This window comes from Cyprinus carpio, chromosome B2 (assembly GCF_018340385.1).
Source record: "Cyprinus carpio isolate SPL01 chromosome B2, ASM1834038v1, whole genome shotgun sequence".
Lineage (NCBI taxonomy): Eukaryota > Metazoa > Chordata > Actinopteri > Cypriniformes > Cyprinidae > Cyprinus > Cyprinus carpio.
In genome coordinates, this window is record NC_056598.1 from 23,012,720 (window position 1) to 23,037,623 (window position 24,904).

The 24,904-nt window shown below is 38.5% G+C and overlaps 1 protein-coding gene across 8 annotated transcripts in view; it reads right to left on the reverse strand.

Annotated features, from left to right (window-relative positions):
- LOC109088529 (SPRY domain-containing SOCS box protein 4-like) overlaps nucleotides 1-24,904 on the reverse strand; it is an 87,280-nt gene that overhangs the window by 36,870 nt on the left and 25,506 nt on the right. For 5 of the 8 annotated variants that reach the window (XM_042718717.1, XM_042718718.1, XM_042718720.1 and 2 more), the window contains 2 exons: nucleotides 16,493-17,372; nucleotides 1,600-1,826 (listed from right to left, as the gene is read on the reverse strand). In XM_042718717.1, coding sequence (XP_042574651.1) covers nucleotides 1,606-1,826; nucleotides 16,493-17,198 — 927 coding nt within the window. In that variant the 5' untranslated portion in view covers nucleotides 17,199-17,372 and the 3' untranslated portion in view covers nucleotides 1,600-1,605. The remainder of the gene's footprint in view (nucleotides 1-1,599; nucleotides 1,827-16,492; nucleotides 17,373-24,904) is intronic. The other 3 variants (XR_006154043.1, XM_042718722.1, XM_042718721.1) reach the window with 1 other exon arrangement.

The window sequence follows — 24,904 nt, forward strand, 5'->3', positions numbered from 1 at the left end:
ACTTCCTTAACACCAATGACTTCAGCGGTAAAGCACAATTACATCCGGACAAACAGAGTTAAAAGAGGTTTCAGAGAGCGATGGATATGATTTTTTTTTTTTTTTTTTTTGTAGTTTCTTGTGAATATTTCATTACATACATGGCAACACTTGATCAAAAATCTTATACCAACTTTTAAACTCTTAAATCTTATACCAAAATCAAAAATCTTATACCAACTTATATTTACTTATTTATTTTTCAATTGTTGTCCATGCAGTTATAGTACATTGAAGTATATAAATTTAGAGACTACATATTGTACTTGTAAAAATTCATTTGTAAAACATCAAGGTTAATGATCCCATTAATAAATAATAATAAAATCAACAATCTGGTCTATTATAGGGCAAAGGACAACAGCAACCGGTCACGTTTCACACAATCTTTAATATTTTCACCCAGATGTAATGCAATATATTGCTTTTAATATTACTGTTACTGAATGTCCTTGAAGTGAAGGTAAAATATTCTCTCTGTGAGATTTCACACACTGGACCTTGTTAATGAAACATGAGCAGAATGAATTCCTGTACAAATCCTTTACAAATCCATTCTTATATAAATTGTCCCACTCAATCGAATGAGACAATTTGCACAAAAACGGTCTTATTTGTTCTGTCGGTGTGTTATCACGAATAAGGCCCAGTGTTTATTTTGTTTGACTGGAGAGAGAGAGAGAGAGAGAGAGAGAAGTAATTTCAGTCACATTTTGGCACATTTCGTCCTCGTGACTTTACAACCAAAACAACCATTTCACTTCCAGTCACTTCTGAAAAATACAACATTCAACTGACAAACCGCACCCAGCCTTTCCTGCTTTGTCTGGCAATATAATAATAAACTTAAAATACAACTTTCTTTAGTTTATAACATGTCCCTACCTATATATAGCTACAAATAACTCAAACAATAAACCCCGCTGCCGAGTGTGATAGCAACAAAACAAGCTGATCTGTAGTTGTGAAACCAGAAGGAGGAGGAGATTTCTGGTCACTCCCTTTTCATGTAAATGACCAGATCAGTGACGAACCTGCACACACCATACGCCTGTGACAACCTGTCAGATGGTCTTGGACTGAATTACAAGAGTACTGAAAAACACTGCTATTAATGGACAACGGGAAAGCAAAAAATAGTGGTAAGACTTGAGTCTGGACATTTTTATTTATATTTATATTTTATTTATACAGATTTTTTTTTATATTTGAATTTACAGATTAATTTATATTTTACATTTTATTTTTTACATTAGGTAGAGACAGGCTATGCAATACTTTGATGACAGAAATACTAAATTTGAGTGAAATATTTTGTTTATATGGTTGCAAACCACTATAAACTGAAGATTTAGGATTTAAAAATAAATAAGTATCTTTAAAATTGCTTACACAGGACTTGTATCAATCTGACATGTTTTTAAAGTTGTTTTTCTTTTTAAACAAGCACTAAAAGGATTTTTTTTTAAATCATTGTGACATTTTTTTTGTAAGTGCCTCATGCTATTATTGCTATGTTTGCTATCACCATTGAAGAAAATCAAAATCTAATTTACCCACCAACACCTATCTTCCAACAGGCAACGACCAAGTTGCCCCCCCTCTGCGGTTGCTAATCGTGGGGCAGAAGCGGACAGGAAAGAGTTCAGTGGGCAACACAATCCTAGGGAGGGATGCATTTAATACACGGGGTGGAGCAGACAGTGCTGTAGCACATGGAGAATCTGAGGGCCGGCAGCTGATGCTCGTGGATGCTTGTGGATGGGGCACAGACGAGAACCTGGTGCCTAAACAGGAGAAACTGGAGTTATTAAATGCCCTGTCGCTATGCGAGCCCGGACCCCACATTCTACTCCTGGTCATTCCCTTACTGTACTTTAGCCACTGTGAGAAAGCGGCCCTACAGAAACGCATGGAGATCCTCACAGAGGGCGTGTGGCGCCACACCATGGTCGTGTTCACCCTTGGGGACCGTCTGCGCGACTACAGAATACAGGACCACATCCAGACAGCTGGGAAGGATCTCCAGTGGCTAATGGAGAAGTGCAGGTATAAGTACCACGTCCTTAACAACAAGATGCTCCAGGACAGACAGCAGGTCTCTGGGTTACTAGACCATGCGGAAGACATGCTGATGGAGAACGGGGGATGGCACTTCTCTCTGCACATGTACTGCAGGCTGGAGGAGGAATGGAGCCGAAGAGAGAGGGAAATGAAAGAGAAGATACTTGAGAGACAAGATGGATTGGGGAAAACCAGTCAAGGACTGGCTGTGGTTCCTAATCACAGTCAAAAATGTGGTCTGTATGTGAATGATACTCTAGTGAAATTAGTTAACCATGGCTAACTGCTGCAAAACAAAGTTGTTTTGATATGAACTCAAAGTAAACTTCTGAACTGTAAATGTTTCATCAACAAAGATTTTAATTTCAAATATCTGTATGTATGCCTTTCTGCAACTGTTCACCATTTCTCTTTATTTAGTTCTCATTTCACCAACAGCACCTTTTTGATTTCATCTTTTTTCAAGCTCATTTTAAGTGGATCTGTGGTGTGACAAATTATTAAATGTATTTTTTTTATGTATGTATTAATAGTTAATATTTAATGAATGTTCATAAAATAATCTAATAATAATAATAATACATTATTATTATTATTATTATTAGTTAACACTACATTGAGGTCTATTAGTTAATGTTAATTAAAAATATAAATAAAATACAATAAAACTGTTGTTAGTTCATTGTTAACTTTTCATTACATAATATTAACAGATACAACTTTTGATTTGAATAATGTATTAGTAAATATTAAATTAACATTCTTTTTTATTTTAAAAATATATTAGTAAATGTTTAACTAAGATTAACAAATGCTATAGTAGTTAAATAATGTTAACAAATGGAACCTCCTGTAATTTCATATCATCTACCCACATTTTCACTCAAGCATTATTATTTAAAACTTAATGTGCCTGTATTTATATAACAACTCGTGGTTAAAAAATATAATTGTAAATATTTTTTGCTTTAAGATTTAGGTTAAGAGTTATGTAATATCAGTATGGACACTTACTGGCGAGGGCAAATTCGAAGATGATACTTTAGAACATCTTACATAAGGATGTAGATTACAAAACATTGCAATAAGGGCCAATCCTAAGGGTTATTATTTTTTTCCAATGATTTTCTGTGACAGTTGTAAATAAAATTTGAATTTCTTAAGATGTTTTGAACTTTTTACTTATCCTTAATCATATTTCAATTGCATTTAAGCTTTTGCATTCCACGGGACAGTTTTAAAGGAATAGTTAACTCAAAAATAAATAGTTTGTCATAATTTACTCACCCTCATGTCATTCCAAACTTTTACAAGTTTCTTATGTTGAACACAAAAGAAGATATTCTGAAGACTTTTGAAGAACCAAGCAGTAGTTGTAGTAGGAAAACTATGAAAGTCAATGAGGACCATCGACTGTTTGATTACCAGCATTTTTCAAAATGTCTTCTTTTATGTTCAACATAATAATGAAACTCATACAGGTTTGGAACGACATGAGGATGAGTAAATAATGACCAAAATTTCATTTTGGGGTGAACTATTTCTTTAAGAAAGAAGAAAAAACGGGGACTAGACTGGAACATGATGAAGGCCAGAAAGATACGGTGTCTTCATGAGCACAATTGCTAACATGTGTTGTGAGGACGTGCATGTCATGATTCATTCATTTGATTAAATCAGTTTACCACCTGATGTCTCTTACCTAGTCCCTGTTACTCTCTGTGTGTATGTGCTCATATCTCTCACCTTCACCCCTCTTCGACGACACTTCTTCATATCCAAAGTCTCCCCACCCCTCGCGTATTAATACTCTTTAAAGTGACTGATGGCCATGTCATCACAGTGCTGAGCCTCGAACAGTCGCTTTAATTGATATGCAATTTGCTCGTCATCTTAATCTGAGGAGGTGAGTTCCTTTAATGTGCTACTCATGATGAGGCATTTCATTTAACAGATCTAAGCTGGAGAGCGATCGAAGCGTTAGAGGCCCTACTTTCAAAGTGAAATTCTCTCTCGTCGTCACACGGTGCCAAACATCATCTCGTTACATTCGGGTAAACAAGCCTGAGTACAATGATGAGAGAAACATCGAAAGCATCAAGCTAAAGTCACTGCTTGTCTCGACCACACAAGCACCCGCTGCCACAGATTCTACCAGTCACTCTCATTTGCATATGCTGATAGTTGCTAATTTATGTGTGTGAATGTAATGCTCCCGCTGGCAAGCATTTTGTACTGTATGGGGACAGTAGAGATACAGGGAAGAGTCTCTGTGGATGGACTGTCTTCATTTCAGGGCTCTCTTACAGACACTCTGCCCATTAAACCAGGTGATCTACTGAACCCTTTTCCAACCACACATCACTGACCTTGAACAACAGAACAGACCCAGTTACCACAAGTAACAGAGCCAGACTGAATTGAAGAGATAGATTGTCTCTCTCTCTCTAAAACAAACATTTTTCTATCATAGTGAGGGCTTTCCGTTAAATCCATTCCATCCATTTTTAACTAAGCTAATTATATTTTTATCCCCTAACTCTAAACCTAACTCACACACAAAACATTTTCATTTTTGAATTTTAAATAAAACACTATTCAGCATGTTTATTAAGCAAGTATGTTTATGTTGGGCGAGGAAAAACAGACACTACCCTTTCATAAATTTAGGGGTCAGTCAGAGCTTTTGGAAGGAAATTAATAGTTTTAATCAGCAAGAACACATTAACTTGATTAAAAGTAATGATAAAGTAATAATATAATGTTCCACAAGTTTTCTATTTCAAATAAATGCTGTTCTTTTGAACTTTGAATTCATCAATGAATCCTGGTTTCGAGTATAAACTATTATGTAGCACAACTGTTTTCAACGTTGTGTCATTTAAAATTGAATAATATTTACAATATTACTGTTTTTACTTATTTTTGATCAAATAAATTCAGCTCCGGCAAGTGTAAGAGACTTCTTTCAGACATATTTAAAATTTTTTACTGACCTTAAACTTTTGAAGTGTAATGCATAGAAGATAAGAGATAGCAAACTTACAGTCCATTACTTTATGTGATCTCACTAGTACACAGCCAAAAAAAAAAACCTAAAAAAAAAAAAAAAAAATTCAGATGCTGGTTTCAGATGATCACTAAGCATAGCTTGCAAAGCTGGTCTGAAGTTATTCTAGCTGGTCTCCTACATAAGACAATCTAAATCCATTCAAATCCCAGTCTGGCCAGGGTGGGAGACCAGCTATAACTAACAAACCAGTTTAGGTTGGTCTTTCTTCAGGTGGGTAGCCGGATTTGACTGAGCGTTAAGATAAATGATGACACTGCTGAAGGAAAATAATGAAGCCGTCATTAGAAAAAGGCCTTTCTTTCAGCATCTGAACCTTTGCCATACCCCACAACAGCACCAGCTCTGCTCAAGAGCACTTTCCATTTGGCAGCTTTTCTCACACTGTGGTCCAGGTAATCAACAGGTTCAGTTCAGTGATGATTATAAGGGCTTCTGTGCACTTGAAAATACTGATAAACTGCATAGCTTGTACCTATGCAAAGCAAACAAAAAGTGTACATGATGTACAAAAAGGGTTGGAGGAAAGGGTAATGGCTGTAAAGAGAAGTTCCCATGGATTTTAGATCATATAGCAGGAGAGAAGAGAGGAGGCAGAGAAAGAATCGATAGATCAGAGAGCCCATCTACAGACTTTAAAAGATTCCATCTTGAGTTAAAGCTAATACTTGCACTTAACATTTTCTGTAATTAGCGTACACAGCTGAGTGCAAGTCATCAATCTTTCTGGTTCAATTTCCCTAAAAAGAAAGGCTGTACATTTTGTTAGTATGCATTAGCACATAGAAAAGCCTCAAAACTAACAGACATGGACAATACTACCAAAAAAATAATCCTGTTGTTAATGAGAATTTTGTCCAGTTAAAATATCTAAAAATCCCTGAAACAAGATACATTTATTTTTACTTTACTTTTAATTAAATCTTAAACCGAAATGTCTTACTGCATCTGCTGATTTTTTCATTTGCATTAAAATACGTTTAAGTGATTAAAACTTGTTAAAAAGGTTTAAAGGTCAAACAAATCCAATTTTTAATTTCACTGGGTGCTTAAACTTGCACAGTTTATCATAGTTAATGAGGAAGAACAAAGGCAGAGCTGAACTGTACCACTAATTCATCTATACATTTTATCCATGCAACATGTTGCCTCCTGTGTCACCTTGAGCTTTTATACACAGACTTTGAGCAGAGTCAGCATTCCAAACAGCCACAGAATAGCAGACAGCTTTCATGTAGGTGTAAGACTAAGAGCATAATGATTTGCCTTTAAAGAAGAGTCATGCTAATGATTGAACACATCTATAATATCAATACACATGTCAAAAAGTCAAAGTCAAGCCATTCTCTTCAAAGCAATATTTTCAGCATAGTCACAAAATACCTAAATTCTTCTTTTAAACTCTTCCAAATCCATCAATAGCACTTCCACCTTGGAACAAACAACACAATGTAAAATATCTTCTTCCTTCATTCTGAAAGACTGCCACACGCACACAGGGAGACATGGAATGGAAGTCAATGGAAGTCAAGGCCTGTATTTAAAGCTCTGTGGATAATAATGCTTAATATAATCCAAACGTCTACATGTCTGCGGTCACCCCATTCTCTCATTTGTGTGGTCAGGCTTACTGTTTAAGGATGACAAACGGTCAGATCTGATGAGCTGGAGTCAGTCAGGAACCAGCAGGCGGCTTATTAACAGAGCGCACTGCCTCCACAGCTCAATCACTGAACATACTGTCTCTCTTTACTTTGTCTTCCCTCACTCTCTGCTCTCCCTTTGTCTCTGTCAGTGACTGAATGATGTCTGTTTCCACGGAAACTCCTTCAGGCAATTAGGTGTGCAACTATCGCAGAGCGGTACAGAAAGGACAGAACGTGCTGAAAAATGGGGTGGGGAGGGAACAAAGCAAGAATCAAATGGTGCTTTTCCACTGCATGGTACAGCACAGTATGGTTCACTTTTGAAAGGTTATCCACTGGGTACAGTACCTGGTACTAGTACCACCTCGGTGGAGGTTCCAAGTGAACCGTACTGTTACCAAAATGTGACGTGTAAACCCTGCTGATCACAAATTGACAGGAGAGAATCATCACTACTTGCGTCACTGAACTTGCGACACAAACACAAAAGAACCGCTAAATTTAAATCAGAACAACAAAGCGAAGGATCGGATGTAACTGTTTTGAACGAGCGCACCTTTTTTTAACAACCAAAAAGTTTTTTTGTGTGTTGTGGAAGGACAGACTTTCCTCTCCTTGGTAGCAGAGGAGCAGATCCAGCGAGAGCTTGATAGGACGATACGGCATGAAAATTTCTTTTTAGGAGTTGTGGCCGTATAGGCGGCGTAACTATAACGACATGTGAATAATCCCGTCCACTCTAAAGCGATACTAAACTACAGTGGAAACGCAAACCAAGCCGAGCCGTGCCGTACCGTACTGAGCCATGTCATACCACGCAGTGGAAAAGTGGCAAAAGAGTCAAATGTGGATCCTTTCCACTAGCAGGTTACAATGGAGGTTAGTGAACTATTAAGCTATATAAACAACAGCCGTGACTGATAAGGTTATTGAGCGTTTGGCGGTGTAATAAATTATAGGCTGTCATTTGTTGGGTTTGATCCAGAAGTGTGCATGAATAACACTTGACGTGTTGCAACAGCTTGGTATAAGACCCTGCAACTATACACTAAACAAACAGCTTCTGTCTATCATTTGTTTTTCCACAAAATAAGCCTTTCAGGAGATTACCCAAGATGCTTAGTAAGCCAACGGTGGAGTTGTTGTGTGCGCACAGGCGGATAAGTCACACAAACTGCGCGGTCAGCAATCGTGAATGTAAGTCTCATTTTGACATATCATGAGCCTGAGGTATTGAGCCAAACTTAGGTGCCCTATCATGCAGTAATGATAAGCTTTAATAACACACTTTCATAAATGTCACATTTCCAGGGCAGGGAAAAAAAGACACGTCACCATGACAGGCAGCTTGCCAGTTTGGTCTGTGAAAAAAAACCCGAAAAAATAAAAAAACACATCAACAGTTTTTTAACATCTCCGGTGCTTCTCTCATTGCATTACAGAGGGATTCTGTGCATGTGTTTAACCTCCCCTTGACTTCACCGTGTGTGTGTGTGTGTGTGTGTGATTGTTGTACTGTAAGGATGAATGTAACAGCTGTGGGTGAGGCTGCGGCCTTATGGCGTTAGCTGAAACTTGATCCACCACCAAACTAATCCTCTAATGACTGGCTCTCAATTAACATGGAGCCAAGCTGTTTGTCCTGAAAAGAGTAAGGACCACTTCTCTGTCCTATCTTTACCTCTTTATCCATCTGTTTGTTCCCTCCCTACTTATGCCAGGTGCTCTCCATTCATGCCCAGTAGCAGATGGTATTGTGGATAGACGATTATAGCATTGTCTGAAAAGGACACCATATTTTTCTCTTGGAACTAATTAACTAAATCTAACGAACTAACTAACTAACAGACACTGACAGTCCAAGACACATGACACTAAATTGATAACTAACTTACTAATGCACATTGTAAGATTCTTGGAATCTTGAAACGAACTAACTAACTAACTAACTAACTAACTATGACTGATACAGTCATTTACATTCAAAAACACTTGGTACTAATAATTTAAAAAAAAAAAAAAACATATATTGACATTCATTTACAATCTAAGAGACTTGGAACTAACTAATAGATAGAGTCATTTACATTCAAAGACACTTACCCAAACTTACTCAAAGACATTAACTAATTAACTAACAAACATATACCCTACTGACTATACTACTCATTTACAATCAAAACTATCTAATAAACAATTGAACTAACATATACTGTCATTAATTTACATTCTAAGAATCTTGAAACTAAATAAAACTAACAGATACGTATAGTCATTTACATTCTAAGACCCTTGGCACTGATATACAATACAAACTAAACTCTAACTAACTAACTACGTATCTGACATTAATTTACATTCTAAAAGTCATGCAACAAACAAAGACTAACAGATACATACAGTCATTTAAATTCTAAGACACTTAAGACAATAATTAACTAACAAATATTACAAAACTAACTAAGTAACTAACTAACTAACTAACACCTGGCAGACTAACATACTAACATTTTCTGTCTTTCTCTTATTATCTTACTTTTATTTTTAATCACATACAAACAGCGTGTTGTCCATTTATGTTAAATAACTCAATTAATCAGTCAATTGTAATGAATTCTCCATATCAATATTTGTCATATTAAATAAATGTCATCACAAAATTTTCATGGCAAACAAAAAAGTTTTTGTTTAAACATTAAATGTAGTTATGCTGGGTGTGATGGCATTCCTTGAAGTACACTGGAGAACCATGTAAACTCCAGGGTATGGAATGAGATAATGAATATAATAAGAGCCATGGTGTATATCAAAGTACAATACTATCATCTGATATCATAGCAGTCCTATGGCAACATGTTCTTTTAGAGGAAAAGATAAGTACATCTGAGGTCACTATAATGTGTCTACAGAGACTGAACCTGTAAATACATAAGATTACAAAAAGTTATACAATGCTAGATAATAGATAAAAAGGCAAATTCATGACAGGATGCCCACAAATCATAATCATCTGGGGCATTTTTGGCACTTTCAGAGTCTTTTATTTATTTATATTTGCCCGGTTTACAGTTGTTTATAATGTAGGATTCACACTGCATTCGTAAGCTCAGCTCATGTGAGACACAGCAGGTGTCCCCATCCCGCTGCTGACTGACAGATGCTGATGGGCCAATTAAAAGGCATGACAGCATTGCTCTGACTCCCTTATCCAAATGCTAATTTCCCACAAGCCTCTGGATTAACACACAAAATCTGAGCCAGCTGCTGTCATCTGCCGATTAGAGACAGAAGAGGAGAATAAACACACATGCAAACACACTTGGGCTGCTTTCCAATGTCCATGGTATCCATCTTAAAACAATAAGCTAGATTAGATTTAATGTGTCCTGAGTCATAGTATCTTGAATACAGTGTTTGACGAATTCATGAGTGCTTTTGGGCAAATATTGATCACAATCCATTATTACTTACTGATGAACATCTTGACTACGCCGGTCCACCAGCTAGACCAGCACTAAACCTATCGGGACCAGCATGAAAATTCTGGTTTAAGCTGTTTTTAGCAGGGCATGACAGCCTTCCTCTGTAGAAGCGTTTAGTGTAGGTGTTTTAAAAGACTCAAACATCAAAGGGAAGAATATAATACAGCTTAGCAAACATAGCTTAGGTCTTAAGGAACAGATGTGGCCCAAACAGCACTACTGAGTCACACACACTCCCAAGAGTGCTTGAGATAACGGTAATCTCTCCGATAAGATGCAGAAGACCCTGCCAATTTATTAGGCAAGTGCCTCAGGCCAGCAACACCATGCAGCGCTAACCCACTGACCCATATAGCAGCCCTCTCCACTTAGCTAACACATCTCACACAGACAGGGATAGACATAACTAAATGTTCATACATGGAGTTCACACCAAAAAAAAAAAACGTTTGTGTTTACACGACAGTCGGCTTTTGCGTCTTTCCTTGTTCGTTTTGATCACAGACTGACAGTAATTATCTATGTAGCACACGTTCTACATTCTCTGTATACCTGCCCTCGTCTTGTCCTCTCCATCTCTCTCTTTCTGATGCTGAGACTGAGAGAGCATGCTATTGGAGTGGGAATGTGGATCAGAGGCTATTGTGTGATGAATCATAGCTAGAGCTAATTGGTGTTTTAATCCCTGACAATACAGGGCACCGTGAAGTGACAGCAGCCTCCTGCCAGTCATAGAGCAAATGAGAGAGAGAGAGAGAAAGAGAAAGGACAGACAGATAGAAGCTCTCCGCCATCTCTCAATTATATCTACTCTGTGTTACACATTCACAACGGGGCGACGCATGTCAATTTCCCGCTCATTTCTTGGTTGGACACTGGCAATTAGTGCAAGTTTATATACAGTCAAACGCTTCTCTGTTCATCTTCCTCATTACTGATGGCATAATGGCACTGGATGTGGACAGACTGGCTGGCTGACCTCATAATCACAAAGACTTGTGGGTCACAGACATAGCATTGAATGATGCAGTATGTAATATGGTGAACATTGTCACTGTCTAGTCCTTTCTGCTCACAGTGTCAGGCATCCACACGCCACTGAACTGGAAGTGCTGGGATGTGTGTGCTTTGACAATGTGCAATATTAAATATTTTGATAACTGAATAGTTGGTAGGATTTCTGAATGACTAGTCAACTAAATGTTTTAAAGGACGCTCTAAAAGATTAGGGTGATAACGAATTGTGTGATCAGACCCGTTTGCTACGAGGTGTGCACACAAGATGGACAGAGCACAACAGAATAAAACAGAATGCAACAGTTTAGGTTTAGTTTTTTTTTTTTTTTTTGCAAAATATCTTATGCTAACTAAAGGTCCATCTTTTAAACAAAAATACAGTAAAAAAATAAACAAATAAAAAAAAAACATTGTGAAATATCACAATTTAAAAAAAAAATCTATTTCAAAATAATTTAAAATGTAATATATTCCTGTAATTGACATGTCACCTGAAAACTGTAAAATTTATGACAGTATTATTTTAAATCAAGTCTGTCAAACAAGATAAAAAAAAATTCTTAATTTCAAGCCATTTTAATTCTACATATATTTAAATTTGTTTTACAGCTGTAGTTCCAGTTTGCTACTTCAATTCCAATAGAATTAGATATAGTACTAGAATGGTGCCCAAACATACAGATAAAAACAACAAGACACAACACACCAGTCAGAAGCTATGTTTCCATCCACAAAACACAGGAATGAATTAAACTTCTGCCCAAAATTGGAATATTGTATAAAATATTGGCAAAAAAGCACTGTTTCCATCCAGTGAGTTGAAGAGAACAAAATCATCATTTCCTGATTAACTTGCACTAAACATCACAAAAAAAATTACATTTGCTGCAGTAGGAGAAGGCACTGTATATAATAATTTTTGTATACAATAAATTATGAACTTCAGAGCATGCAGACCAAACGGTCATGTTATCTTATTTTCGGAGCCTGCTGTTTGGGAGCGCAGTTCTGGGAGTTAGTTATAATGAAGCACTTTGACAAGACTTTGCTCAAGCATTTTAGAATGATAAAAGTAGCATTTCAGATGCTGTGCAATGAGATCGGTCCATTGGTTGGTCCAGTTTTATGTTGTCCCATTGCAAAATCACATCTTTTTTGACGCGCATTAAGGATTATTCGCTAAAACTGTTTCCATACCATAGCTTACGTGCATGTTTCTTACACGATAAGAAGTTTATCCGACTTAGTTGAGTGCATGTATTTTTTATGCACATTTTAAGAATTTATGGGCATCTCACCATTTCCATTCAGTGTTTTTTTGTGATATCTCAAAATGCGCATAAAAATAGGTTGATGGAAACATAGCTATTGAAGTCAAACTACATGTAAAATAACAAAAAGTGCAGGCTGCAAGTAAAAATGTGTAGTCAACTATACAGTCCTTAACATCTAAATGTGTATTAATCAATCACCACCACTAAAATATTAATGCTAAAGCAGAAATTTAGTAACAATTCTAGATAGGCTTATCATCTAGTCACACAGGTGCACTAGTTGCCCGTCCTTACCCATCCCAAGCATTTATAGCGTGCACAGTGGTGAGGCTTGTTCAGGGCCTGCCTGCTGCTTTTCATTTGCAGTGTGATGAATCATAGCGTTAGTGATAAACACTATTCCACCGCCATGCGGATAACTTCTCAGGGTGCTGTCACTCACACACACACAGTACGCAGCAGAACAGACAGACGTGGGCTCCACCGAGGCAGAGACGTGTCTTACTTCTCACAGTTTCCTCGCTCTCCCTCTCTCTCTCACACACACAAAACCTGCACTCGCCTTCTCACAATTTGTACGCACACACCCATAACCAGACACAAATAACATCTCTTTCCCACACTCACACTCGTCTGAGTTCCTGTTCTCACACAATCCGTGTTTTCAGGCTTCCCTCACAGATACTCAAATATTCTCACAGTTCCTCTTACTCACATATAGGCTATTTACACTCACAAGAGTGTTATAGGTGTGGCCTGAGCTGCTTACTAAGTATTTTTTGAGCATCATGGGCATAATGTCTCATAACCTAGAGAGCTGTCTACCTAGAAAGCATTTCTAGAGGATAATAATAATATAGATACAAGTCTATGATGCCCAAATGTGCTGTTTGATTAAGTAGCTCACCAGGCTTTAAAACACTGCTATTTATTTATACAACTAAAAATGATATCTAAGTAAGCAGCTCACTGGGTGCTGACACAGTCTCTCTCTTTCTCTTGTGTTTACATTATCTCTTCTTTCTGTCTCTCACAGTCTCTTACCCTGGACACTTTAGACTCGTAAGTATCTATTCCAAGACCTATTTACCACAGAGGAGTCTGATTCAGTCAGACAGCTCTGAGTGTGTGTGTAATGAAACTAGTTTGCTATTGTCCACTGAGATGTGTAACAAGTCAGTGTTGGAAGGATGCTTGCATATATATTAAAATTAAGCCTGGGGTTTAGACTGTGCTGCACATATCTAAAAATGTCACAGCTTACATTTTTCCGACCTCATCTTCTTTGCTGTATTCATTACCCATGTTTCTTTCTCTCAGTGTGGCTGCATTCCACAAGGAAAGGTGCTTAACAGCCTCCTGCACGCGACTTAAAACGTGCAAAACAACTAAAACGTGTATATAAACCCACAATCCTCAGAGCAAATCTTAACACTACTTTGGAAACCGCTCAGCGATCCGGTCCAAAGATGGCTTTGCCAAACACCTCTTGAGATTCACACAGTTCTCTCTCTCTTTCAAGCATTACACATTGCTTCGCTCATTTCATACAATTTTCCAGCAAATAAAGACATGCTTACTAGAAGCTTTGAAAAGATTTCAAACGGTCTTCGGACCACTTACTGAGTTGCTCTTTCCATCTGAAAGGGAGAAAGAGGGCTCTTTCAACTTCAGATGAGGGGGCTTTGAGAGTGTCCCACTCTGCTATCTATCCCCTGATACGGAAACACACCAGGGAGGAGAAGACTCTGTGAAGCGACACCGAGGCTAAAACAACCTAATCCATATAAACAGGGCTGAAATGACACTGATAGGATTCTTCTTGTGGGCTTACTTATTAAATTAATACTTTGAAGTCCTATACAATGACAAGTTTTATGAAGGGGATATCACGCTTTTATTCCTTTAACATTGACAATTCAATCAATGGAGTGAAACGTCTACAGGGAATGAAGCCTTTCATTTGTGGTGAAAATGAAAGTGATTACAAAAAAATGTCAGTTTCCAAAAAATAAAAGGGAATTTTGTGATTATAATTATCAATAAGTATATTAATTTATTAAACATTGGTGCCTTTTATCATACACCTTTAAAAAAAGCAAGTAACTCAGTGTTTTACCATGGTAAAAACATTCCCAGTTTTATCATTATTTACCCATCCTCATATCATTCCAATCATACATTATGCTATTTTTAAATATGTCAAAATGTTTTTTTTTTGTTTGTTTGTTTTTTGTACATACAAAGAAAGTCAATAGGGTCCAATTTCATTTGGACCAGAAAGTTCTTCACACTATTTCTTATTTTGTGTTGCGCAGAAGAAATGAAGTCATGCAGGTTTTAGAATGACATGAAGCAGAGTAAGCTAAAAATAAAACATCCACAGGTATGGATGTTTGAACATGGAGTTTCTTTCATGGAGAAACAGCTAAATCTACCAGATGACTCTCTGAATCTCTGTTCTCTAAGATGTGAGGAGAAAAAACACCTTGAGGTTGTGCTATCAAATAAAGCTCAGAGGGTTACAAAAAACATGCCTCTGGCTTTAAAATGCTGTTTCACACAAACTCTCTGGCTTATACACACACATCGTCTGCCTGGCAGGAGCGGATTAGAAAAAAGTGTTTCCAAAACACATGCTGATGATGGGTGAAGGAGAGTTTCAAGCTTTTACAAACACAGAGGCTCAGTGTTTAGCCTTGTGAATGGTGTGATAGCTCTGAGTGCTTGAAACCAATACATAATCGCTTGCACAACACACACAATTTGCAACCATACATGCACCAAACTCATAAGCATGTTTCCTGTGAATATCAAAAGGAGAGCTTCTACTCGTTAACCTGATGCTATGCGAGTTGTACAAAACAGCTAAGCTAACTAGCAATGTTTTGAGCCTTCCTGCCTCCACTGCCTTTGTGTGTTTCATTGTTCCTGCACATTAATTATGAATACATGCCTGCACCAATGCCCAAGTTTCCTGAGGGACATTGTGAAAGAACCAGACTCCATCTCTTTACATTGTGGTCTTGAACTTAAAGGACAGAAAACATGATGCAGTACTATCATGCATTGTAGACATAGAACACAGTGTTATTGTAGCTGAACTAGTAGAGCATGGCACAATAAGGTCAGGGTTTTGATTGCAAGGAAAAAAAGAAGGCTGCCTTATGAGCTCTCTCCTGGGGAAACAAAACTTCTTCATCCTGCCAGAGCTGGTTTGCTGGTCTTCTAGCCTGGTCAAGCTGGTCTGTTGGCTGATTTTTAAAGGGCTTTTTTTGGTTACCCAGCTAAACACCAGCTTGGCCATACTAGGAGACTGAATAGACCAGAGGTGTCTAATCCTGCTCCGGGGGGCCATTCTACTGCAGAGTTTAGCTCCAATCCTAATTTAACACACCTGAAGCAGCTAATCAAAGTCTTCAGGATTACTAAAAACTTCCAGGAAAGTGTGCTGGCTAGTCTGAAGCTGAATTCTGAAGGACATTAACACTCCAGGAGCAGGACTGGACATCTCTTGACCGAGACTATCTGAAAATCAGCTTGACCAGGCTGGAAGAGTAGTTGAAGACCAGCCTGACCAGGCTGGGAGACCAGCAAACCAGCTAAGGATAGGTTAAGACATCTTTTTTTCAGCAGGGTAAATGTAATGCAAATTTTAAGTAGAACAACACCATAAGATAATCCCCCTGGAGCAAATTGTGGTTAATGCTTTGCTCGGGGGTAAACTGGTGATGGAACTGAACAAGCAATCTTCAGGTTTCTGAGCCTTAACCACCACACCAACTCAATTCAAGCAAGTTTACAAAACCTTCAACCTGAAACCTCCATTTGTATCAAGATATTTAAGCATCAAACAACTATTCTAAGAAATAGTGTACTCTGGAGAAAGTGTATACTTACGATCTAGGCCATTGATGTAACGCATGGTGATTTCACAGTGGCCCCACACCGCACTGACAATGGGGTACAGCTTTTTGCCCTTAAGGCCTCTGAAGGCCACTCCGAGGTACTGTCCATCCACCATGAAGCTCAATGTGCCCTCATCCATGTCCAGCACCACCATTAAGGCATCTGGCAGCACAAAGGCCTCCTCTGGCTCCAGGAAGCTTGGGTATGTGGGTGCAGAAGAGGCTGGCCGGTTCTTACTGTTATGGTAGAGCTTGTTACGTCCCAGGTCCCAGCCCCAGGACTCGCTATCACTGCCAACTAAAGAAGTGTAGCCCACCGAGTGCAATGGGGCATCTGCTGTGGCCACGCCCACCACCGCATGTGTGCCCCGTTGCCTAGCAGGCCAATGGATCCTCCAAACGTGGAGTCCTCGTGTGTATCCCACCCTTCCGCGAATGCCATCGGTACTCTGGGCAACAGGGTGCCGATGGAAGGTGAGTTTGTCATCATCCTTGATGAATATATTAAGCGAGCGGTCGTCCGGGTTCCAGGCATGTCGGAGCTGCTGCTCATACGGAGCGGGGGGCATGTCCAGGAGTAGGTCCAGCCGGGCTGGCTTGAAGAAATCCGGCCCTCTCAGTTCCCTCCTCAGAGGCCTGTAGGACGGCTCCCCGCGCACGTCTACGGACTTGATGCTCCCCGAGATTTTCTGGCCCATGGCTTGGCTGGTTGAAAAGGGGTAGGGAGGAGGGAAGAGGGAAGGGGTGGTGCAACACAGGGGCTGAGCTTCTGGGGTCCGCCGTTACCTCATCAAAGCACCAAGACTTCAGCCTGAGGCCTCCAAACTCACGTCAGCGTCAGCAGTGGCGAAAGTGCCAGCCTTACAGAAGCCCTAGGAGAAAACACACCAACATACAGCGTCATTAAAACAGCATCAAAGAGTCCGCGGGCTAGTTTTACGAGTGCATCTAGAACTAAAATTGTGAATCTCAAAGGTGTTAAGGATAAAAATGGGAACAGAAATAAAGGAAGCACATAAATAAGACGACATGAAGATGAGCAGAAAGAGAGAATCATGGTCAACCACAGCCTGACAGCCTGTGAGAGACTGCCATGGGGAAGGATGTAATAATAAGTGCTGCAGGTGAGAACGAGATACCTTCTGTATGACATACAAAAACACTGAAGGTGCACATATTTACGAGATTCAATCATTTAGCAGATGCATTTTAATAAGGTACTTTTTCAGAAAAAAGACAATAAATAAATAAATAAATAAATAAATAAATATAAATAGAAAAATTACTTGAAGAAAATTGCAGCCCTGCTTGTTTATGCGAAACTTGCTGCCATAAGGTGCGGGTGACTTCCAGAGCATTGTTATGATATCTTCTGTGATTTTTACAGCATTATTTTGCAGTTGCTAGGGTTTTCTGGATGGTTGCTTGTTGGTCTGAGTGATTGCAAGCAGGCTCAAGTCAAAAGAGCCCAAAATCCACATGATATTCTTCTCTCTAAATATGGCTTGGATGTTAATATGGAATGTCTCCACCAATGTAAGATTATTTTAATTGTTATTTTTTTTAATTGGCTTTTTCTTTTTTTATAGATAGGCCAGTAGAGAGACCACGGGAAAGCACTATGAGGAGAGAAGGGGACGGGATCAGCAAAGGACCTCAAGACGGAAATCGAACTTGGGTCTCCGTGAGCTCAGTTGCACTGTATGTCGATGCACTAAACACAAGGCTGTTGGCTATTATGATTATTTTGATTGTTAATCTGACTGCATAAAAGTTTCATTATCAGTCTCTGTGCATTGAAAAGCACATTTTCAGACATCATTGGTGTCTGTATAACATAAAAGACATTGGATAAGTTACGTGCAGAATATGTGCCTTAACACTGCCTCAATAACTCAAAGTACGAGCATAAGCATTAGGGAAAAATGGAAGCCAAAATACAGCATTATTTATTTCTAGGTTCCTGTGAGAAAGGGTGAGAGAAGGAAAAAGAGAGAGCAAAAGAGAGAGATTCAGTTCGCATCAGCCTCAATGTCACAAAAATACCTCCACATTAAAAGCCCATTTTAGAGTGTGCTGGAGATGTGATACTGATGTATGAAACACTAGCAGGAACTTCCTGCTACAGTAAGTGATGCATGGTCTTTTCCTGGAATAAGAAAGTCTCAACCCACAAAGCAGCTCTACAAAAAGACAGTTAGGGGATGTTTACATAAACTGTCTTATTGTGTCCGTTGCATCTGACCATTTCAAAGTATCTAACTGTTTCTTCAGTGCCATGAATGCAGTGTTTCAAAGAAGAAGTCAAAAAGTTCAACTTCGAAAAACAAAGCATAGAGATAAACAGCATTATTTTGCTGTTTCCATATTTAAACGTTTATTTCACTACAAAAAAAGCAAAATGCAGCATAGGGAATTTCAGGAATTTCAATTCAAATAAACCAGTGAATGGTTTATCCACTTCATTAATATGAACCATTAAACAAACCGACTCACTAAATTAATTGTATAAGAGATAGAAAAGTGTTTTTGATTATTAGCACACTACTATAGCTTGTTAGACTGTTTGTGTGATACAATATAACACTAAACAGCATCATTTTAGACTACTACTTGTCAGAGTACAGCTCATTATCGGATAAGCTATGATACTGTAAAAACGCCTCAGCTATGCTACTAAAGTATATACGTAGGTGAGTTGGAAGTGACGCTTCGTTTACCTTCTCCACAGAAGTGCTGAATAACATATTCACACTCAATCAGATGAAGTCATCACCAACGTGGGTCATCAAAACAAAGAAAAAAGGTCACGCATACTGTACGTGGACAGAAACACATCTCAAACAGTCTCAACACATTAAGGTCACAGAGAAAGAGAGACAGGAAAAGAGAGAGCTGAATTCAGACGACAGGAAGGAGGGTAGCCAGACGGCCAGACAGTCAGAGTCTGGAATCCTGGGTAAGTGTTACCAATATTAAAGGAAAAAATAAATGAGGTCATGAAAGAAGTGGGATAGAATGTGAATGTGTGTGTGTGTGAGAGAGAGAGAGAATGAATGAGAAAGAGAGAGGTTGCTGCCCTAACATGCCACTCACAGCTATCATAACGTGTGCTAGGAGTCGAGGTGTTAGGTTTTCCGTATCATATTTCAGAGCTGGAGAGGCTCCCGCGGCATGGCACAAAGGGTTTCACAGTCTTACAGCCGTGCAAAGGCACAGTAATGTGTTTCATTCAGGTTGTGTTTGGTTCAGAGCGCACTCGTCAGTTTAACTAACATTCCCTCACTCAAACTGCTGTAGTCACTAATAACTGTTATAAACACTGACACAAACATAATTACGCTGTTAGTCTGGGAGTTGTAGACAGACTTTTAAACACTGTTCTCACATTAGGTAATTACATGAAGGCTTGTAAAACAAGGTCTGAGAAAAAGAAACACAAAATACACTGATGAGACAACAAAAAGCTTTTTGTGGATCAATTCAATCCATTAAGCACCAGATTGAGCCCGAAAATGTATAAAACTGAAAGTGCATTAGGATGATTCAAAACTGTCCACTTCATACCCACTAATATTTCTATATTTAGGTTTACATAAAACAGAGCATCATACCTCCTGTATCAACCATCACCCAAAATAACTTGACTTTTAACTTCAACTGTGTTGACAGCTTACAGTAAAGATGAATAAATGAATAAACAGATGGATGGAAAGACAGACAGACTGGCAGATATAGATAGACAGAAAGATAGATAGACAGACAGACAGCTGGTGTCTCACAATGTGAGTCACGCATGAGTCACGTGAGTGACCGCATGACATGACAGTACCGTGCCTTTGGGCGTAACACTGCTGATATAAAATGCCAACGTCAAGCTGAGAAGTGAAAAAAAACGTCCACTACATCAATTACACCCGCTCTCCTCAGGAGTAATGATCTCGAACCATATGAGACACGACTAATGTAACTATAACAACCTCATTTTAATGGACCGCTGATGTGCTGTCTCCATCTGCTTAGCCATGCGAGACAAGACTACATATAAAAGTGGTCTGCCAGGGCCGTACGTCTCCACATGGGAAAATGCCCATTTGTGCTGACTTATTTATTAGAAAAACAAAAGCACTCGGCTGGTGAGCGTGTCACTGCGATGGGGCTGCTATGGCTATAAGTCAAAGAAAAGCCAAGTAGAAGTCAAAACAACCCTGGTGTAATTGTGCCCTGTGGCTCCTCCGTGGTGTGATGTCTTCAATCAAGCCAAATGTCTTTTTTTTTATGCTTGGGTGCCGTTTTGGGTTATTGAAATAAAGAATAAAAATCGAAACTGGTCTTCAATCTACAACATTTTTGGATAATAAACATCTTCCTCAATTTGCCATTCTACACTCAAGGCTCTATTTGTTTTGCTTGTCCCATCATAAAGATAGTGTTCTTTGTTTTCAGGCCCGCGTAATTGAATTTTCCACCGCTGCATTGCGTGTTTGGCGAACTCCCCAGGACTCAAGAGCTTGTAGCTGTTCTGCATGACTAGAGGAATGATAATATCACAGACCCCAGGCTGCCCGCTTAAAAGTCCTGAATGCTGTTTTATACAATAGTTAGGTCTGTCCAGGCAATCTGATTGGCCCGAAAAGCATGTGTTGCATCCTGGAGGACATTTACAGTTGGAATAAAACCACATGAAATGACCAAGTGTGAATATACCCATTTGACTTAGCAAAACTGACAGAACCAACAAAAATCACAGCGTGGGTGGATGGATGAATGGATGGACTTGGTTTCACTTGGTCAGTTCATGTAGTTTTATTCCATCACGGATGGAAATAATGGATAAAAAAATACTATGGAAGCCTATGGGACCCAAAAACATTTGGTTCTTCAAAATTCTTGTGTTCAAAAGAACAAACAAAGTCATACAGTTTTCGAATGACATGATGGGGATTAAATAATGACAGAATTTTAATTTTTAGAGGATTATCTCTTTAAATAACACAGATCTGAATGTGTGGAGCTGCCCTATGTGACGCATGTCTGTGTGTTCACACTGTTTAGTCTACTGGCCATTACTGAGTACATCGTCATTTGAATTTGTTTATGCTTAAGCACCCATCAGACCCTCAGCAGGGCCTCTTTCTCGCACGCTGTGTAGCACACGGAGGCTTGCGTTTCCCTTCAGGAGGGTGGGGGGTCTGCGATAAAGCGTGCGCCTGGTGCCTGGCCCCTCGCCTGCGTTACCCTGGTCACCAGAGACGTGATGGACATGCACACCTCTAGTCACCGGTGGCTTTGAGTAGGAACACACATTCGCCATCTGTTGTTTATCTTTGCATCTTCTCTCTCTCTCCATTTCTTCGGGAACATCTCTCTTTTCTCTGCGGCTAGTGTCATTCATTTGCTCGCACTTTCTGTCTTTTGTTTCTTAACTCACTCCCAGCTGGATAATCAAGTTAAAACCAGTTTGAAAAGGCAGCTGGTCTAGACTGTTGATTAGCTAGATTGTCAGACCTCAGACCTGGTTTCAAGCTAATAAATCATCTTAGACCTTAAAGGAACAGGTCATCCAAAAATGAACATTTTCACTCATTCTCATGTCCTTCCAAACCCGTATGCCATTCTTTCTGCTGTGGAACAGGAACTTATAAAGAGATATTTAGATTTTGTTGTACCTGGCTCTATTTTTCATACAATTACATTGAATGAGGGCTATAACTTTCAAGCTTCAAAAAAGCAAAAGCACCATAAATGTATCTTAAAAGCAGTTGCTCTTTAGCTACTTAACAAAAGTATATTATAAATCCTCTGAATAAAACAGCTTTGTGTGATGAACAGACCTGATATTTAAGTTGTTACTCACTGATATTCTGAACAGCAGCTAGTTCTCCTTGGCACAGTCATGAGAGTTCATTATTAGATCTGTGAATAAATGTTTTTTTCAGTCAGATCTTTTTTTATGAATTTCTTGAATTATTAGCTTGAAAGATTAATTGATCAATTCCTTACTGACTAAATGATCTGGCTGAAGTAATTAACATCTCACAGGGGGGATTTTTTTCTTCAAAGAATTTTCAGTGAACAACCTAAATTTTGATGTTATTATGGCTTTAGAATATTTTTATATACTATCATTCAGAAGTTCATGAGCAATACAATTTTAAGAAATTAATATTTTTATTCAGAAAGGATGCATTAAATGGATTAAAAGTGACAGTGAAGACATTCATAATGTTACAAAGGATTTCGGTTTTAAAAATACTGTTCTTTTAACTTTTCATCCTGAAAAATAAATGTTACCACAGTCATGGTTTCCATAAAAATATTAAGCAGCACTGCTGTTTTCAACATTAATAATAATGTTTCTTGAGCACCAAATAAGCATATTATAATGATTCTGATTGACAATGTGACAGAAAACTGGAGTAATGTCTGCTAAAAATTCAGCTCTGCTATCACAGGAATAAATTTCACTTTAAAATAGAAAGCAGTTTTTCTAAATTGCAATAATATTCCACAATATTAAAGTTTTTACAGTATTTTTCAGCAAAGAAATGCATAAGGAAATTGAGAGTTAATAAAAAATATCTTAAAAATCTTAAAATATCCTACTAACAAACTCCAAACTTTTGTACGGCAGTTTAGCACATAAAACACATCGTTCACTCTTACTGTGCTTTTGCAACCTATTGAAGCTTAAAGTATCATACAGTTCTTTTTTGTTTTATGTAAGACATCTGTTGAGCAATTTTAATTTTTATGCAATTCCTAGACCAGCAAAAACCCAGCAGCACTAACATTGCATTTTTGTCCATCTTTTCTCTCCGTCTTGTTTTCCTCCCCACCCCCACCCTTATCAATCTCCGTGTCCCTCTCTCTTTGTCACTTACACAGATGGCAGAGTAAAGCCCATGTCCAGTGCTCTATCATCAGAGGGCACAGGACAGACAGTCGTACGGCCACATGTCCCCCTGCCTCTGTCCACCTACACAAACCTAATTAAACAGACCTAGTCTATGGAGACACACCGCCGGCACACACACATGATGTGAGAGAAATGCTCTCACAACAGGCATCTGTCGAAGCAGGCCTTGCTGTTTTTCTGTTCAGAACATTCTGGAATTAAGTAAATTATGAGACGTTCATGCACACTGGGTATTAAGTGCGAGTGTGTGAGAGAAAGTTCTCTGTACGACATGTCCTGATGGGTGAGATGTGTTCTGAAGTGACACACAAACAGATGAATCCAGCGATCGCCCTTGGAGGCTGCCACATCAAAGTGAAACTAGAGACTACGAATACAGCCGAGACAGGATAAATGCGAACCTTACGACACTGCTGCTTTCAATTAGAAGTCAGATATCTGTTTACAACGAATGCATGGCTACTCATAGCAACAAAACCCCTTCGCACGATACTTTACTAATTTTAATTTAACACGTGCCTCATCTGCACCCTAAAATACCAGTCACATAGAGCATAAATATACAATATTCTCAAACGAGAACAGAAAGGAAATAACAGCAGAAGAATCTGGCCACAAGAGTAACATCAAATATGACAACGTTTTCTAACCAGAGATAAGTAATTTTTCTGTCAACGTTAAGTGCATTTACAAGCACTTTAAAAAGACATTTTTTGTCAGTTCATCCTTTTAAAGTGGCATACAATCACTTTATCCGGACTGAAGTCAGAATAACAGACCTAGACAATGTAACATGTAAACAACATGTAAACTTATTTACTGAAATGTGTGATGTGACTATCACAGCCAATCAGAACATACAGTATGTGGAGCAGGATTTTGGACAAATGGGATACCAACAGCTTAGGAATAGGAACCCTGACAAAATGTCCTGTCTTCTGTTGCAGTTGCTGTTGGTTAGGTCACAAACTCAGATTAGCATGTAAGAGATTTCATTTAATCATTTTTAGCTTGATGTCATTAAGCCAGGCTAGTACATTGTGTGAGAGACAAAAATATCTCATTCATACTTTACCAGAACAAAAAAAGTCAACGTGAAACCTACCACAGACTTTGAGCATTTAAAACATCCAAACTTATGTGACAAGGATGTGTTACTTTACATCTAATGTTTATTACATGTGGACATTTGGCCTGTATGTCCTGTTAAAATATTCAAGTTTAGGGATGCACGATATCTGACTGATATTGGAATTCTCAATACGTAATGTACTCAATACTTGGTTGAGATGCCCCTGTATTTATTTCCGTCTAGCAAAACAAGTGCATATTATAAACTAGCACAAAATAACTATGATAAATACCACAATAAAACTCCAGTTAATAAAACACTGTCAACTTCAAGCATCTATTTGTCACCAAAAAGCCAATGAAACATCCCAAACCTTTGTGACAGGGCCATGTTAAATCTGATTTTCATTAAAT